The sequence below is a fragment of the Empidonax traillii genome, unplaced genomic scaffold (assembly GCF_003031625.1).
Source record: "Empidonax traillii isolate 1590-97213 ecotype Southwest subspecies unplaced genomic scaffold, ASM303162v1 scaffold4:size3804566, whole genome shotgun sequence".
Classification (NCBI taxonomy): Eukaryota; Metazoa; Chordata; class Aves; order Passeriformes; family Tyrannidae; genus Empidonax; species Empidonax traillii.
The window spans coordinates 3,697,374-3,714,656 of record NW_020955197.1 but is presented as its reverse complement, the minus strand read 5'-3'; the positions used below and the strand labels follow the sequence as shown (position 1 = coordinate 3,714,656).

The following is a 17,283-nucleotide window of genomic DNA, read 5'->3' as shown; positions in this document are numbered from 1 at the left end:
TCGCGGCCTCGGCTGAGCAGCCTCGCTCCGGGGGCTGGCAGCCTCCGCGGGGCCCGGCTTTGCGCTCAGGCGGTGTGTGTTTTCTCCGTAGGTGACAGTGGGTCTCATGCTGGACGGTGCCCGTGGCAGGGTGCGCTTTTGATGACCAAGACGTGAGTGTCCTCTGGAAAGCAAACTTACCTCCAAGAGCTGCTGAGCAATGCAAGTTCAACAGATTTCTTTATAGGTTTTAAAGGAAGCTTGGAAAATCGCTCGCATCCCATGTCCTTTCATTACTAAATTAACACTGGGCCCTTCAACCATTCTTTATTTTTGCTTTTTAGCTGCTATAAAAGTTTTTTTGTGCTTCATCTGGCTGCCTTTTCCATCTCTTTTGGTGCTGGCACTAGCACCGTTGTTTCTCAACCTCATCCCATCTAGGTAGCTTTGACTGGTGTTTCTGAAGTTCGTTTAAGGCAAAATATTTATCACATACACCGAAGCAATGCATGTTTATTGGAGTGGAAAAGCATGACTGTGTCTTTGGTGTGTCCTGAAATACTTACTCTTTTTCAATTCACGGCTGTAGTCAGAAGCAGAATCTAGTGTGTGGGTGAAGGGAGAGGACCAAGGTGAGACACACCAGAGCGTGACAAGCTGGCCGTGGTGCTGGCCATTGCAAGAAAAGCCCTGATCCTTAGCAACCCCCTAAACACATATCCAGGGCAATATGCTGCTTAAGTGCAGTTTACTGATTACTTATTTTTTAAAGAGGAATTACTACAGGATGTTTTTCTTGGAAGTCTAATGAAAGACCCTTATAACATGGACCCTTATAACACCTCTCTTCATACTTGAATTTATCTTAACCTATAACAAAAGGCTCATGTTGGGTTAGCTACTTTGTATCATTTAACTGTTTGGAATACTGATGGAATCCTGTCTTGGAGTTAAACCTGAGTAATTTTACCCATGATATTTTTTTTAATCAGGTTTTACTGCTGTATGCTTTTTAGCATATTGCACTGTATTTCTGTGTTTAAAATGCTCTCTATGCAATTGCAGTAGGATATAAACATTTTGTATGTGTCAGTATATCTTTTTACAAGAACTGATTATATGTCTTTTTTATTTAGCAGCCACAATGTCAAATAAAGAGGTGAAAGCAGCCTTAAAGAGTGCTAGAGATGCAATACGAAATAAAGAATATAAGGAAGCCTTAAAGCATTGCAAGGTAATGAATTTTTTTACTTAGATGGTAAATACTTTGCAGGGCTTTTTTCCTCTTCCCGTATCCCTACAGGTGTATGGTAATGCTGTGCATGGAGTACCTTATTGATGCTTATTGATGCTTATTGATGCTTATTGATGCTTATTGATGCTTATTGATGCTTATTGATAGTTGAGATGGATTTTCGGATTTAACTTCATTGATCATTTATGTTAATTTCCTGCACATAAACTTTTATTCCTCTTCCTTTTGCATTTGCTTACATGTAAGGATAAGAGTGTTAAGTCTAGAGTTAGAGAAATAGAAATCAGTTTGTAATCTGGACCTCACAGGAGTGCTTTAATTACTGAGCAACAGATATGGTTACTGGCAAAACATTTCAGATATAAATCATTCTTTGGCATAAAAAGATGAAGTTACTAATCTTAGCGTCGTCCTAAAAATTACTTTACTTGTAGAATTGCCATATAGAGTAATTCTCCAAACTGTAGTGATAAAACACAATACGTGGATCTATAAGTTACGTTTCTCTCATCAATTTTACTTGAAATTGTATAATTCTAGGCAGTCTTGAAGCAAGAAAAAAATAACTACAATGCTTGGGTATTCATTGGCCTGGCAGCTGCTGAGTTAGAGCAACCTGATCAGGCCAAAGGAGCATATAAGAAGGCTATTGAACTAGAACCAAACCAGTTACTGGCATGGCAGGTACGTGAATGTGTATTTTTTGTTTCCCTAAAAAGTGTCACTATGGAGTTAAATATAGGAATAAAGCAGAGTTAAGACTTATATCTTACTTTCTTGAGGCCCTTGGTTCCACAGAAGCTTTGGGGTAGCTGAGGTTCATGTTAGTTGTGTGTGCAATGGAAAGCCATGATGAAATTTAGTTTCAGTATATTTGAGTTTGTATTTCTTGTGTAAGCTATATAGCTGTGAAACATGTAAGGGAAAACGTGAATTGAAACAAATACAGTAAATTTGTTGATGTAAAAATTTCCATGCTTGTAGCTCAAGAAGCCTTTGACTGTGCTCCTCTTATAGGAGAGAAAATGTTTTATCTCGTAACATAATTTTCCACTTTTCAGCATCAAGTGGATTGTTAATGAATTTTGTTGATATTTAAGAGCAAAAATATTTGTCTAAAATAGCTATGTGCTGGGTGGTGTGTGCATTACAGCCTATTACAATATAGAGTTACAGCATACAGTTGTGTAATTTGGAGATTTGTGAAGCATAAGGTTGCATACTGAGTCTTGCTTATATCAGCAATCAATGTTTTTCTAAGGTAGTAAGGTTATTAGTATTTTCAGTATAAATACTATTTTAAAGTATAATTGTTGGGACCTGAATTCAAAATATGTTGAAATTTCCTCACTGAAAGATTCTTGCTTTCTTGGTGCAATACTTGAGTGTGTGTATATATAATATTTTGCATATTATATAGATTTTATCATATAGCCTAATGTAATTTGCATATTGCCTTTTGTGCAGACAAGATCATGTAATATATGTAAGTTTCAAAGAGTTGTTGGTATTAATTAAGAATGTGAGGAAAGCTTTTCACTTAGTATGAGTAGAATTCAGAAGGTTATGCAGAATTCTGTTCAAGAATTTTTACATTACCACTTGACCCCATTTAAAGCAATGGAATAATTTTTATAGGCAGAATTTGTAGTGGTCTCACAATGCATAACCATTGACATCAAATCTTACTTATTTTTATTATTTTTTTAAGGGATTAGCAAATTTGTATGAGAAACCCAACCAAACAGATGTCAAAGGAGACTTAGCAGATGTTTACCAAAAACTCTTGGAACTCTACAAAAGGTAAAGGATAGTGAATGCTGTAGTTCAGTCTAAGATTTATAGTTTAGTGAATGCCATTGCTGATATAGAGTAGTGACTTTGATTTTTTTTTTTTTAAAGCCTTCTCATGTCAGTGGGTCAGCACTTTCTACTAAGACTTTCTCTACCAAATCAGATTTCTTGTTTCTTCCATTTTGGTAGGGCGAAAACTGCTTCTTTAATTGGACCTGAGGTTGGTAGTTTAGTGAATTTGTTATTATCCTATTCCTGTCTAAACTCACTGCCTTGAAGCATTTAGCTCTGATTGTTCACTGAATTAATAAATAGGCTTATTTTTCTCTTCTTTAAGATCATAGAATATGTGTCATCTGACTCACAGAGATACAGTTTTAAACAAATTTAACTCAACTGTCACTTTAGCTGATGGAAGTGTTCAGATTGTTTCCTTTATTTTAAAATAGATCAGAATGAAATGTATGGTCCTTAAAAGTAATTTTTTTTTCTTATTCAGAGCAGCAATGAATAAAACTTAGAGGGTGATCTGGAGTATTTATTCTAAATATTAGTTTGACAACTGAAGCTACTGAAAATTTTTCGCCTGAATTTGGAAAACATCATTACAATATTGTGTGGAAAACTTAGCTTGTTTTTTGGGGATTTTCTTCTTCCTTTCTAGTGGTGACAAGCAGAAATGGTGTGATGTATGTAACAAGCTTGTGGAACTGTATCATCAAGAAAAAAAGTATTTAGAGGTAGGTCAAGTACTTTACTTTCTCTCTTCTAACAAGAATTTTCGATTCGATCAGAAGTAACTATTTTTCATCAAGGAGTCCTGACGTTTTGGGCCACAGGCTACTTAAGATCTCCTTGTGGACTGCAGCCAGGAAGAACTGATTTTAACTGTATTTCTTTCTTTTCCACTGTGTAAGACTTGGATGCAATCCATTAAGCTGTCAGAAGATGACAAGACTATCAGTATACAGGCTGAAAGGGTGGAATATAATTTTTCTGTTATATTTCTAGAAGTCAAGAGTGGTCTCAAATGCACATTTACATGCAGTATATGTGAGTCAGGTGTCCTTTGCCTTGCTTGGCAAATTCTGGGTGTTGGATTAATTCTTCACTCGTGTGGTGATCCCTTCCTAGACTGTCCCTCCCTGATGCTTCATTCCAGAGGATGAGGTGGGATACATACACAACTTGAACTCAATTGCATGAGTCTTATGTACTACATTCCCAGCACAACAATAAGGACACAAAAAGCTGCTCAAGAGCTTTGCAGAAATAATCATGACCCTTGGCAGTGCCATGAGGTGGAGTTGTTGAGTGCCCGAGTGGTTCAACAGTAGTATTTCCAGCAGTCTCTGTAATAGTGGTACAGAATTTCGGAGGTATGCTGTTGACTTTTCCTTTGCTCTTTGAAAAGGTTGCTTTCTTACAAGGTGGTACATCATTGTACTCCATGTCATCTTCCCACTTGACCTACAACAATGAAAAACGAAAAATTTTACATAGCACATAGCATCAGGCTCAAGACTGTTAATTTGCTCCAAAGCCGCTTTTTATGCTACTTTCTGAAACTCAATTCAATGCTAATAATTTACCTTATGAAGGCAGACTTGCTCTTTGTGGAACAGGAAACTGAAGTTAGCCTTTGGGGTTGCATTTTTTCTTTTAAGTTCTGTTGACTTTTCCACAGTGGAATTTCAATATGTACTGCTGCTGCTGTTCTCTTTGTGTTCATAGTGCTGTAGATCCAGTAAGGCTTATTCCTTCAGAGTTTATTAAAGGACTGTTTAGATCTATTTCTGCTGTTGATTTCCTCCAGGAACCAGAGTCAGAATTCATACTTTTGATGTTCTCTACCTTATTTACTGTACCTTGAAGGTGGATAGGTCCCACACAATGGTTTGAGACTTGTTACTTTTTTAATCAGAAGGCAGGTAAATCCAAGTTGTTACTTTAAATGTTACTTTGTTGTCTATCTTAGTGTGGTATAGTTGAGTATATCTGTATTGGACGTCCATTTCTTTATAGAGTAACATCATGGTTCATTTGTTCCTGTTGACAGGTGGCTGAAACATGGCAGAAACTAATACAAATGAGACAGGAGGAAGGTGCAGAAAAGGCAGAGCTTCATCAGCTTTGGAAGAAGATGATCCAGTTACTGAAAGACGGGGCAAAGAACCAAGATAATAAGACTGAGCAGTTGGTAATGTTTCTCATTCCTCCTTCAACTAGATAAATATATATCTGTACAGTGCAGCTAGGACCTTGGTTGAATTGGCTGTCTCAATGTTCAGTGGTACTAAGCTTCTCCAACAAAAACAGCAATTGTGCAGCAGCCTGAGGTGGGCCTTAAGTGTAATGAGGCACCTAAATTCTTCGTGAACCGCTCCAGCATGGGTCAGTTCCACAGGGTGCAGTCCTTCAGGGACAGACTGCTCCAGCATGGGTCCTTTCCTTGCTCTTGCATATTCTCAATCCTCTCCCTGCCTGTAATTGCTGTTGCACTAGTTTCTTCCCCTTCTTAAATGTCTTTTCCCAGGGCACTACCACCATTGCTGATGGGCTCAGCATTGGCCAGCAGCAGGTTTGTCTTGGAACCAGCTGGCATGGGCTCTGTCAGATGTGGGCAAAGTTTCTAGCAGCTTCTCACAGAAGCTGCCCCATTAGCTCCTCTACTTAACTAAGCCTTGCCTTGCAAAACCAATACAGACATTTCTCAAAACAACAAACTTCCCCCTGCCTTTGTCCAGGTTGGAAAAGATAGCTTTGTGCTGGTTTTCCATTTCTTTGTACCTACTGTTTATCTTAGATAGTCTGCTATAGATTTTAAACTCTCACTTCTTAGGAAAGTGGCAAAGCTCATTGAAGCAAACAGAATGAAACAGAATGAACACTCATTTTTGTGTTCTCTATGGACAGAGTTTATTTTGTTTTATCTTTTTATCTGTTCTTGCAAGATGAACCTCCTTCAACACAAAGGGTGGAAATTTTTGTCTCCAGTCTGGCTGGTAACAGCGTTCCAGAAAGGCAGAAAATACAAATGGAAGCCATTTCAAACAGCAGAAAATTGAGTTTGGATCTCTACTTTTGAGAAGGCAAATGTTATAACTTATGAGCTGCTATGGAAAAGAGGTGCTGCAGGCAGCAATGGTTTCTTTTTTGGTAATAAAAAAGAACTTTAAAATAGAAAAAAAACTTGCATGTCAGAAGTGGGTTTCACATGCAGATCTACAGTATACTTTACTGCAGTTTTGAGTAAAGCACCTGAACCTGGAAGGATGTGGCAATGAAGGCAATGCACTATTCAGTGTTTCACAGACAAGCTGTGGGCAATTTTTTGGTTAGCATGTGTGTTTGGAAGCCTCCACTCTGGTGCCTGTGTTCTTGAAATTATAAGGAATCAAGAGAAAAAAAAGACTATGTTTCTAGATTTGAGCAGAGAGAAGGGCTTACAGCTAACTGTAGAGGACAGTAACCTAAGTGCCTTCTTTGAATTGGGATTATGTTTGAAGAAGAATGTATGTTCTTACAAATTTAGCCCTCCTTGTGTCATCTTATGTTATGTAGCAGTGTATTATTGCTTCATCTTGTACTAGGCAATTAACATGCTTTAGGTCCTGAGTACTGCTTCATGATAGAGAACTTGCTTTGTGAGTTTCTCTGTTCATAGTACTAATGTAAACCTAATGAGTAGGATCCAGATAATAAGTAACTCTCTATTTATAAACTATGGAAGGGCTAGAAAGCATGTCCTCTAAGGAGCAGATGATAACTTCAGGTTTGTCTTGTTTGGAGGAGATGAGGCTGGGGTGACATCTGCTATCTACAGCTTCCTGAGGAAGAGAAGGTGGAGAGGGTGGTGCTGAACTCTTCTCCCTGGGATCTAGTAATCTAATGTGGCAACGGTTCACAGCTGTACTGTGAATGGTTTGTGGGACTTGATATGTGGAAGCATTGCTTTATTAAAAGAGTGATCAGACACTGAAATGGCCTTCCTAGAAAGTCAGTTGATGCCCCATACCTGTCAGTGTTCAAGAGGCATTTGGTCAGTGCCCTTAATAACATGCTTTAGCTTTTGATCAGATCTGAAATGGTGAGGCATGTGGATTAAATAATTACTGTATATTCCTTCCAACTGAAATATTCTATTCTATGAAGATAACGTTTCCCTAGAGTAATTTTTTTTTTCACTTCTACTTTTTTCTTTTGATGCAGCTTTTGACTGCATTTGAACATGCGGTGAACTCTGCTGACACTGTTCCTGGTGAAGACCACCAAAATCTTTACAAGGACTTTATCCAGTGCTTGTCGAAAGTAAGGTTATGTTAAGGTATCTTAATCAGTGAATAGATATAATATCTCACATCTGATAGTTCACAAAAATAACTATTTACCTTTCTTCCTTCCAAGTTTCCTCATGAATCAGCTAGGTTGGAAAAGGCCTGTAATGATATGATGGCTTTGTATCCTACCATGAGTTATCCTTTAGAAGTACTTTGCTTGCACTTTGTTAATTCAGGTGAGTAGGATGGATGTAGCCATTTCTGGGGCTTAAATTATTTCTTTTATAGTTAGTTTGTGACAATGTGTTACCAACTTTTTGTCCTTCACAACCCAATGCAAGTACACTCTTCTGTGTTACATTTCTGGAAATTAAGTATTTGGTCCTGTTTCCTAGCTGTGTAACTGAGTGTGACTGTAAATTGACAAAAAACTTCTGTGAATTAGGTACAACTCTGGCAATGTGTAAGGTCTCAAAGAAAGAATGCTGTACAAAACTTGAAAGCAGACTCTCTAGAAAAATGAAAGTTAGCTTCTTGAGCTTATAAGAGAAAATAAGAGTGTTAGCCAGTGCTGTAAGGCTGAGGATGGGCTACACTTAGGTTATTCTTGACACAGATTCTCTCTCTTGGTAGAAAAAAAACCCACATACAAATGTTTGTGAAACTTTCTTAAAAAGTGTACCTTGTGAATAGGAAATAAATAGATCTGTTTAGGTATGTGTTCTAAGCAGAAAAGGAGAATCTTGCCGGGATGGGGGAGGGGCAGGTTGGTAGGAAGAAAACGTGGTGTGTTCAGAAATGGCAGGAACCTGGAAGTATGCAGTCGCTACTTTCAGTACTTCACTAAACAGTGCAATAGTGTTGGACACTTTCTCAGCGTTTTCAAAGATAATTACTAGATTTTGGTATTTAATTCATTTTTTATGACATCAGAAGTTGATTTTATTTTTAAAACAAGGAAAGAAGATCAGGAAAAGAAAACACCTCTGGTTTATATAAAAAAAAATAGCTTTCAGCTTAGGCAGAATTTTCCAGTTTTGAAGGTAGGCTTCATGGGATAATGCAGCAGCATAAAACATGAGAGAACTTTTGACTTGTATTAGAAAGGATGAAGACAAATGAGGCCCAGACTCTAAATTTGTAAAACATTTGAAAATGTTTAATGTTTGGGATAACCAGCAGAAACTACTTTCAAAGGAAAAAGTTGGCGCAGTTTTTGTACACCAATACTCTGACAACATCTCACCGTCCCACAGACTTGTTGGAGTGGGAAGGATGCTGCTTATATTTTAGTAAGGCTGTTTGTTTATATCTGAGTCATTCCAACTATTTCTTAGTCCATCATGCCCTGCACTTTTAGGCTTGTAACTCAGTTGTTAAGTCCCCTTTACCAAATGCAAATCAAAGGCAACCATTATGTCACATGAATTAATGATCTTTAAAAGAAAATAATAGTTCAGAGATTGTTGCAAGTCACAGTTGTTCCTATTTGCACTGCCAAGACTACAATCACAGCTAAACACTAGTGTCAAAAGCTAGTGGTATCAGTTAAAATTAAACAAAGATATTAAATTATATGGTGTCACAACAAGGTTGTTTCAGCAAGCTCATCACAGAAGATTTGTAGGTACACAAGGCCTATTCTGGAAAGAAATTATTTTGATTTATTTGTGGTAGATTTTGACATGTGGGTACTCAGCTGGGCTTAAATGAAAAGCATTTGAAGGAATTAGTTCTTATTAATAAAAGAAGTATACCTGTAGTAATTTCATAAAAGTGGTTATTCATGTTTCAGACTATCAGTTTATTTTGTTTGGGGGTAATGAGTATTTACATTGCTGCTGGTTTTTCGGGTTGTTTATGGGATAGAGTGATAAATATGTGATGCCTTTGGAAAATTACTTTGAACTCAAAGGTCATTTAAGTAGATAAGATATGCTGTTGCATTTTTTTAATCTAAAACTCCATAAAATGTGTCTTTTTCTGAAACCAGGTACCTTGTCAGAAGAAGCTCTGCACTGTTTTTCTAGGCTTTTGGAGATGGACACAAGTAGTGGTCCAGGCATCATTGGTTTTGGTATAAAATGCCTCCAAGAGAAGAAATACAAGGAGGCTGTTAAGAGTCTTACTGAAGGTAAATGTGTAATATGCAGTATAAGTAGTCAGTAACTTGAATAGCAACTAGTTTATACGGAATAGTGATATATATGTTACACTTTCATAGTACTTTGCTAGTTCTAAGACCAGCCTTTAAAAGAGTTCCCACATTTTCTCTAATTGAGTGTTGAATTTTTTTTAAATATAGCTTAAGTATAACATCTCTGAAGTCTGTCATTGGTGTTATAGTCAGCTCTGTAGTGTTTTAATGTAAACTCTTTTCAATCCTACTGTTATTGAGGAAATACCTAGATGGAACAATAAATACAGTAATAATAAATGAAGGAATGTGGAATTTATAAAGTAAAATGTAATACAGCTTCTCTAATTGAATCACTGTATTTCTCTGCCTGAACAAAGATGAATTTCATTTGAAGTTACTTCACTTTAAGACCTCTTTAACACTTGCTTTGGGTAAACAGTTACATTAAGTATCTGAAAAGAGATATTCAAAGAATTTCTTTTTGTTGTTGTTGTTTTACAGTAGCTATATTTGCTAAAGAGTTGGCTTACTCATCTGTAATAACCTTGCTTGTATTGAAATTGCAAAGCTCTTTGTAAAGTATTCATAAGTTTACTAGTGGAAAAATGAGACTTGCCCCCCTCACTGTCCTGGCTATGGCAGCTTACTGTTACTATTGCGTAAATAACTATTTGGGATGTAAGTGTTCATAAATCAGTCGGGCTACATTGTGATATCCCACATCTGTTCTCTTAGGTTTAGAATGAGATTGTTTCTGAAAATGAATTTTGGAATATTATACAGTAGCTTATCCACAGTGAAATAATGTCTTGCCTAAAATGTGAAATAGAAGTTTCATGTGCTTAAGAGGAAAAAGTGCTCCATGGAAAGCAAATTCTTAGGCTTAAATGGCCATGGTATGTTTTGACAAAACATACATCATATTTTTGACAAAAGATAGTATTTTATTTTAATTAATATTAATTTTTCCTAGTGAGCCAAGGGTTTGCATCTTAGGCATTGAAGCTTCCAGGCATTATGGTTATATTTCAGAGGACAGAAATTCAGTTTTATTAATGAATCTTTAATTAAGGCAGATTCATCAAGAAGTTTCAGTGAGACACTCTTGCCGTCATTTTTTTTGCTGTCTTGAAGTTCTGTAGGCATTTTCTTGTTTCTAAGAAAAACTTTATAAAGCAGTCTATAGATTTGATCAACAACAAAGTGAAGGATTTTTTTCTCTTTGAAACAAAAGTGCACCTTAAGCCAGTGTTGTTTATTTTCTCACTTTACCCCTTTTTTTTTAATATATGTAGCATTTGATGCAAAATTAAGCCTAACTGAAACTTACATGCTTCTTAGTTTTTGCCTTGTTGCATGGAGGCCTGTATGTCTAAAACTGTCTAAAATAAGTCTCAACATGACTTGCAGTTAATTTTTTCTTTATCTGATTGATAATGTTTTTAATGGCTTTACATGGTAATACAGCTATAGTTTCTTAGCAATTCTAAGCAACTTTTTTAATTGCCTTTTTTAAACTCTGACTAGGTTTGCAGAAGACTAACCAGTGTCCAGCAGCATGGCGTTATTTAGCAGAGGCACAGGTGAAAATTCACAAACACAGAAATGCTGTCCTGTCCTGCAATCAAGGTAACTGCTTGTTAACTGAAAGAGCAACTGCAGAGGTACACTGCTTTATGTGGTCCAACCAATGTGGCCTTTGTGTTCTAGGTCTGAGTTAGCAGCAGGCATAGTCTCTTGATTTTTGCAGTCTCACAGCTTGTGCTGCCTCTCTTGGTTTATAAGAGCTGAACAGCGCCTTATGCTGCTTAATCTCAGGAAGAGAGAAAATGCTCGGCTAATCGGAACCAGAAAGCTGTCTGGTGGGTAACATTTAGAAAGTTTGCATGTTCTGATGTGCTCCTTCAGCTGGTGGTTGACTAATGCTGCCAAACAACACATAATTTCCTGAAACCACAAGGGTAGGTGTCACAAATATTTAGTCTGGTAGACTTTGTATTACAGCCTGAAAGTTAAGTTTTCAATCAAGTTAATGTAAAGTGCAGAAATGATGCATAGTACTCTGCATATGAAGAAACGTCAGTGCAAAACTTCATCTGTGCTAGCTGGGAATGAGGGCAGTTATTATGATCTAATAATGCAGTCTAATCTGAGCAGAGCCACTATCTGATGTTTATAAATGAAGGAGCAGCCAAAATAGATTTTTTTGGTGACAGAGACAAATGTAATGAAAAATTTCTCAAGAAAGACTTGAAGAGGCAAAAGTATGCTGAGCTGGCTGAACAGTCATGGTAAATTATTCACAGCAAGGGAAAGTACTTGCCAAAAAGGGAAATTAAAAGACCTGTGAATTTGAGTGGAGGAAATATGAAAACTGAACAAAACAGGTAAAAAGAAATTTATTGCAGAAAGAATGAAAATGTGGTAATTCTTTTCCCATCTTTCCCTACTTAAGAATTGACAAAGGATTATAAGAGGAAAATGCTGGAGTACTACAAGGTTTAAGTAGTTGCTTGCTTAAATTGTCTTGGCACCCGAATGCTTCCAAGTAGATAGCATGGCTCTAACTTTTAAAAAGGGTTGTAGGAAAGTTCAGAGAAACCACTGACAAATCTGGTATGTTAAATGGTCAACTTAACTAAAACTGGAATTTTTAGAGTTACAGAATTGATGTAGAAAAAGTAGTTTGAGGATAGACAGCATGGCTTTTGTAGAGTTTGCTTTTTTTTAAAGAACCCTTTGAAGGAGTGTGTGACCACATAAATAAGAGAGATTTCCAGGTAGTAATTGATAAGATCTCTTACACGACTGATTTCCCTATGGTTTGTAATCAGGAAGGATGTTGAGGTGCTGGAGCAGCTTCAGAGAAGAGCAACGAGGCTGGTGAAGGGACTTGAGCACAAGTCCTGTGAGGAGAGTCTGAGGGAGCTGGGGTTGTTTAGTCTGGAGAAGAGGAGGCTCAGGGGAGACCTCATCACTCTCTACACTACAGCTATCTGAGAGAAGGTTGTATCCAGATGGAGGTCGGTCTCTTTTTCCCAGGCAACTATCAGCATGGTCTTAAGCTCTGCCAGGGGAGGTTTAGGTTGGATATTAGGAAGAAATTTTTTACAGAGAGAATAATCAGGTATTGGAATAGGCTGCCCAGGGAAGTGCTGGATTCTCCATCCCTGGAGGTTTTTAAGATGAGACTGGATGCGGCACTTAGTGCCATGAGACCATGGTAGTAACTGCAGTGATGTTGGATCAAGGGTTGGACTTCGATGATCTCAGAGGTCTTTTCCAAACCGGTTGATTCTATGGTTCTAAAGAAACTCAGTTGCCTTGGGTTAAGAATTAAAGTTGTATCAAGTGTTGGATTTTTTGTTTTAAATAAGTTAAAAGATTGAGCATGGTATAGTAATTACATCTGTTTTCAGGCTGGAAGGAGGTGTCTCTGACATTTTCACCAATACCTGTGCCTTTTGTGATTGTTGAGTAATTAGGTTATAGTTTGCTTCTATTCAAAGTAGACTGCAAAACTTTGAGGGGATTACCTGAGTGTGTAACTAAGTGTTAGAATTGTGAATAAAATTCTATAGTCTTAAATGCAGAAGCATCGAGCTGTGGGAAGAAGTGTTCCCACATTCTTGTTGAAGTAGAGTGCAGAACAGTCCTCATTTTGTATGAAAAAATAGGACTGTTTCTTTCCTCTGCTGTGCTTTACAGGCAAGTCAAATATTAGCAATTTCAGGGAAGGAAATGGTTACTGAAACAGAGCATCAACATGCAGTGGCTTTAGGAACTTCAGCAGCATGAAATCTGTGTGCAGTTTTGATACCCATCCACCCCATCTCAAAAAGAAAATAATAGTAGAAGTTAATAGACTAGTAAATAAGGATGATCAAATATATGAAAAAATGGAGCATATGAGAACTAAATAGACTTTCAAGTCCTTTTCCAGCCTGGAGAAAAGTGTGAAATATGTAAAGGTGCAAATTATATGGAATATAAATAAAGATCAAGTGTTTTGTTTCTTATGTGAGGTCTTGTTAGTACCAAATGCAACTAAAATGGCAGGCTCAGAACAAACAAAATTTTGTTTCTCAGTGCAAGGGGTAAGTTAAGGTATTAATCTTTGCTAAAAGATGCTGTTGATGCGGAAATTTTCCTTGAGTCCCAAAGGATCTGTGGAAAGTTGGAGAGAATTCTGGGGAAACATTGCTTTTTGCTTGGCCTGTCTTACTGGCTGTATCAAGCCAGACAAAAGTTCATGATACATGAAAATAAATACAATTAATTGAGTTGTGCAGGAACTTCTTGCCTTTGGAGAATCCTGAAGCTCGACAAAGTTACCTTCATTCTCTGAAGTGAGGTTATACTGTGCATTGGAAAAGTAAGCAGTACTTTGTAGAAAGGTAAAAAGCACAGAGGTAAATCCCTGGTTTCAGTAATATTATTTTCTTTAAATACTGAAGTGTAAAACAACTTGTCTGTTGAAAGGCCATTGTTTCTCCAGAACTCAAATGGGAAAGAAGGTAGCATTCCATTTATACCACCAGCAGCTAGAAGACAATCAGTGTCCATGCATCTGAGAGGACCTCCCTAAAATTGAGTTAGTTTTTTAACTTGAGCGAATTGAAATTTTACAGGGCAATTTCTTACATGTAGGGGAGAGCAGTTCAAATGGTGCTTTATTAGACTGAAAAATTAGAATTAACAAGATTTTAAAAATATCTAGAACAGTACTGCTCTTTGTAGTTTTGGGTTTTTTCTAGTTTTACTTAATGAAAGGTTCTTCTTGTCAACAGCACTTGAGGCTCTTGAAATTCCTGAGGGTCCTAATCTTTGGTGGAAGAATCTTGTCCTTCAGTTGAAAGCAGAGACTTTGATTAAAATAGCTGATGCTGATGCTGCAGAAGAAGCCATTAAAGCACTTGAGCAGGTATTTTCATGGACTAAAATGTTGACATTTTTTTTAAATTTTAAAAAGTGCTCTCATCTTTCTGTGCTCAAGCTGTGTATTTCTATCCCTGCCTCCTTTCTACATTCTGTGTGGTTTAGACTGTTCCTGACAGCTATAGTGTAATCCAAACATTTCTTTCATCTCTGCTTTTTTAGGTTTTGCTCCAGCTCTTTTTCAATCACAATTCTAATTTTAGAAGCTGTTGCTTTTGACATTGTCTAGTCTTGCTCACTGCTGCTGTGCTTATGCAAGTTCTGTGGCTGTTGTTCACCTTATTTGAATTATGGTTATAATCCTACTTCCTATGTCCTTCATTCACTTGTCATTAGTCATGAAGATACTGCAAGGTAGCATGGTTAAGCTTTAGCAGAAGTTGCTTCCCCTTGTTTTTTGTCTCAGTTTCATTGTTCATTGTTGTTCTTCATGCTTCTGTACCTTTGTCCTTGCTCTCTACAATGTTATGCTTGTTCTTTGTTACAACTATTCTGTCTAAGTCTTTTGAGGTGTAATAGAGAAAGTGTGCAAATGTTTTCTTTCCGTTATCTTCGTGCAGTCTGCCTGCTTGTGGCATCTTTGATTTCTTAGTGTGGGGAGAGAATAAATTGATGGTGTTTATTACTTGGTTTTCTAGATTGTAGATGCAAGCAGTGATCCCGTGATTTCAGCTATAAGGGGCCAGGCTTATCTAAAGAAAGGTTTAATTGATGAAGCTTCTAAGGTTAGTGCTTTATTGTTATTCCTGTAATTTAAATGCAATTCTGAGTTTCATGAAGGAAATAACTAGGGAAAATTTACATCCTTTTTCAGATTTCACAAGAGCTTCTGTTGTCTCACTCTGATCTGGCTGAGTCCCATGCTCTAGACGGTTACATCCATTATTCCCAAAAGAACTATGAACAAGCAGAAAGAAGGTAGATTTTTTTTTCCTGTCCTTCAACAGGGAAATATTATGGAGGAGTAGAATATAGAGTTTTGCAGCTTTTCGGAATCTATCTGATCTGACCTGTGTTCCTTTCATTTAGTTTTCTGAATGCTATTGAAAGAAAGGCAGAAACTGCAGAGTATCATCAGTACTTGGGGCTCACGTACTGGTTCATGAGTGATGAGACAAAAAGAGACAAAGGAAAAGCACTCACTCAGTTCTTGAAGGTAAAAAGACTGCTTTAATTGTTCATGTAGAATTAGTGTTTTCTTATATCAAAGAAAACAAATATGGAAAATACACAGAATGGAGTGACAGACTTGGATATTCTGCTTTTTACAATGTATAAGCCTCCAGAGCCTGTAAACCAATTTCAGCTGTGCAGAAAGGCATTGTAGGGAGCTGTGCAGCTACCTGGAATCTCCCTGCTTTTGTTTTCTTCTTTTCACCTAATTCTTGAGGCCTTTGAATTAGCCAAACATAGTGGTGATTTCCACAATCTTCATTCCTTGAAGGTTGAAATGTTGAGGCCTCTTGATGACCGACCTTTGAGGACAATTAGAAATGGGGAGGGCAATATTCAAACTGAAAGAAAAGTGAGGAAGGCAAAAGTTGAGAATGGTTTTAGAGATTCACTGTCTGTCCATGGATTTAAGTCTGTAAACCCCCACAATTTATATGCTTTTCCCAATCTTTTGTTTTTTACTGATTATGGCTTTTTCTCTGAACATAGATTTTAATCTGAATCCAAAAGATTTGGATTGATACATGGGAGTATACAAAAAAATACTGCAAGCATTGTAAACTCACCATATAACTTCATGATAGATTTTGACAACTCAAATCATTGTCTACTGTTTATACTTTAATTACAGCAGAGTGTACTGGTGAGTGTAATTGAAGTGGATAGTACTTTCGGTTTTAAAACATATTATATGTTCTTTATTATTATTATTGACAAAGCGGTTTTCTGCTGCTTAGAGGCTGTGGATTTCTTAAGTATAAACAAATTGGCCAAGTGCATCTAAGAAGGAACTTGAACTTTACAAAAGGCTGGAGTTAATTGGGTTGTAATATGGCAAGAGGATGACCATAATGGTTGAAACAGTAGAATATGAAAATTGTGGGATGTCAACTAGCACAAATAGTTTGTTAGTACTTCATGTACAAAATGCTTTGTGTCATGAGATTTGTAGCATATTTTGCAGATGCTTAAAACTCAGGTAATCTGGGTGAACCTAAAATAAAGTTTGACAACTCGGATACATCACAGAAAGAGCTTAAAAAAGTTATAAGCAGAGATTAAACAAGCAGTTACCACTGGACCTGTCTATCACTATAATCTTTTCTATCACTATAATCTTTCAAAATGCTGTCTTATGTTTGTTGATATTTCCTTACAGGCTGCAAAATTGGACAGCTACTTGGGAAGTGCCTTTTTTTATTTAGGTAACTACTATAGAGACATTGCTGGAGATAAAAGTAGAGCTCGTGGTTGCTATAAAAAGGCTTTTGAACTGGATGAAACGGATGAAGAATCTGGAACAGCAGCTGTAGACTTAAGTGTGGAACTTGGAGACATGGTATTGTACATTCAGAATTTCAGATTACTGCTGTTTTGTTTTTCTGTTAGTCCTTCTCTTTGAGGAATCACTTCAGGTTTCCTTTGTATTTTAGAATAAGATCTGAAAACAGATGTTCTGTCATTGCTTATTAGCTTTTGTAGGTGGACCTGCTTCTATTTTATGCTCCAATTTTGAACTAAATTTATCTGGGGAGAATGATAGGAGAACCATTAGAGTCATCACATGAGTGATATAGATGAACAATTTTTTCAGCAGGAAACATGAAAAGAAAGCTAGGGCATTTTCCATCCTTAAATTGAGTCACCTCTTTTTTCCACCCTCCACCTTGCTGCTTTCAGGAAAAGCATGTAAAGTCATCAGAACATTTAAAAAACATATATTG

The 17,283-nt window shown here is 37.0% G+C and overlaps 1 protein-coding gene across 3 annotated transcripts in view; it reads left to right on the top strand.

Moving 5' to 3' along the window:
- Nucleotides 1-161: 161 nt before the first annotated feature.
- The window catches only part of TTC37 (tetratricopeptide repeat domain 37), a 50,023-nt gene continuing 32,901 nt past the window's right edge, over nt 162-17,283 (top strand). For 2 of the 3 annotated variants that reach the window (XM_027878294.1, XM_027878279.1), the window contains exons 1-15: nt 162-201; nt 1,116-1,213; nt 1,775-1,918; nt 2,946-3,037; nt 3,693-3,768; nt 5,088-5,228; nt 7,241-7,339; nt 7,436-7,544; nt 9,302-9,442; nt 10,976-11,077; nt 14,239-14,372; nt 15,025-15,111; nt 15,201-15,304; nt 15,416-15,542; nt 16,719-16,898. In XM_027878294.1, coding sequence (XP_027734095.1) covers nt 1,124-1,213; nt 1,775-1,918; nt 2,946-3,037; nt 3,693-3,768; nt 5,088-5,228; nt 7,241-7,339; nt 7,436-7,544; nt 9,302-9,442; nt 10,976-11,077; nt 14,239-14,372; nt 15,025-15,111; nt 15,201-15,304; nt 15,416-15,542; nt 16,719-16,898 — 1,626 coding nt within the window. In that variant the 5' untranslated portion in view covers nt 162-201; nt 1,116-1,123. The remainder of the gene's footprint in view (nt 202-1,115; nt 1,214-1,774; nt 1,919-2,945; nt 3,038-3,692; nt 3,769-5,087; nt 5,229-7,240; nt 7,340-7,435; nt 7,545-9,301; nt 9,443-10,975; nt 11,078-14,238; nt 14,373-15,024; nt 15,112-15,200; nt 15,305-15,415; nt 15,543-16,718; nt 16,899-17,283) is intronic. The other variant, XM_027878287.1, reaches the window with a different exon arrangement.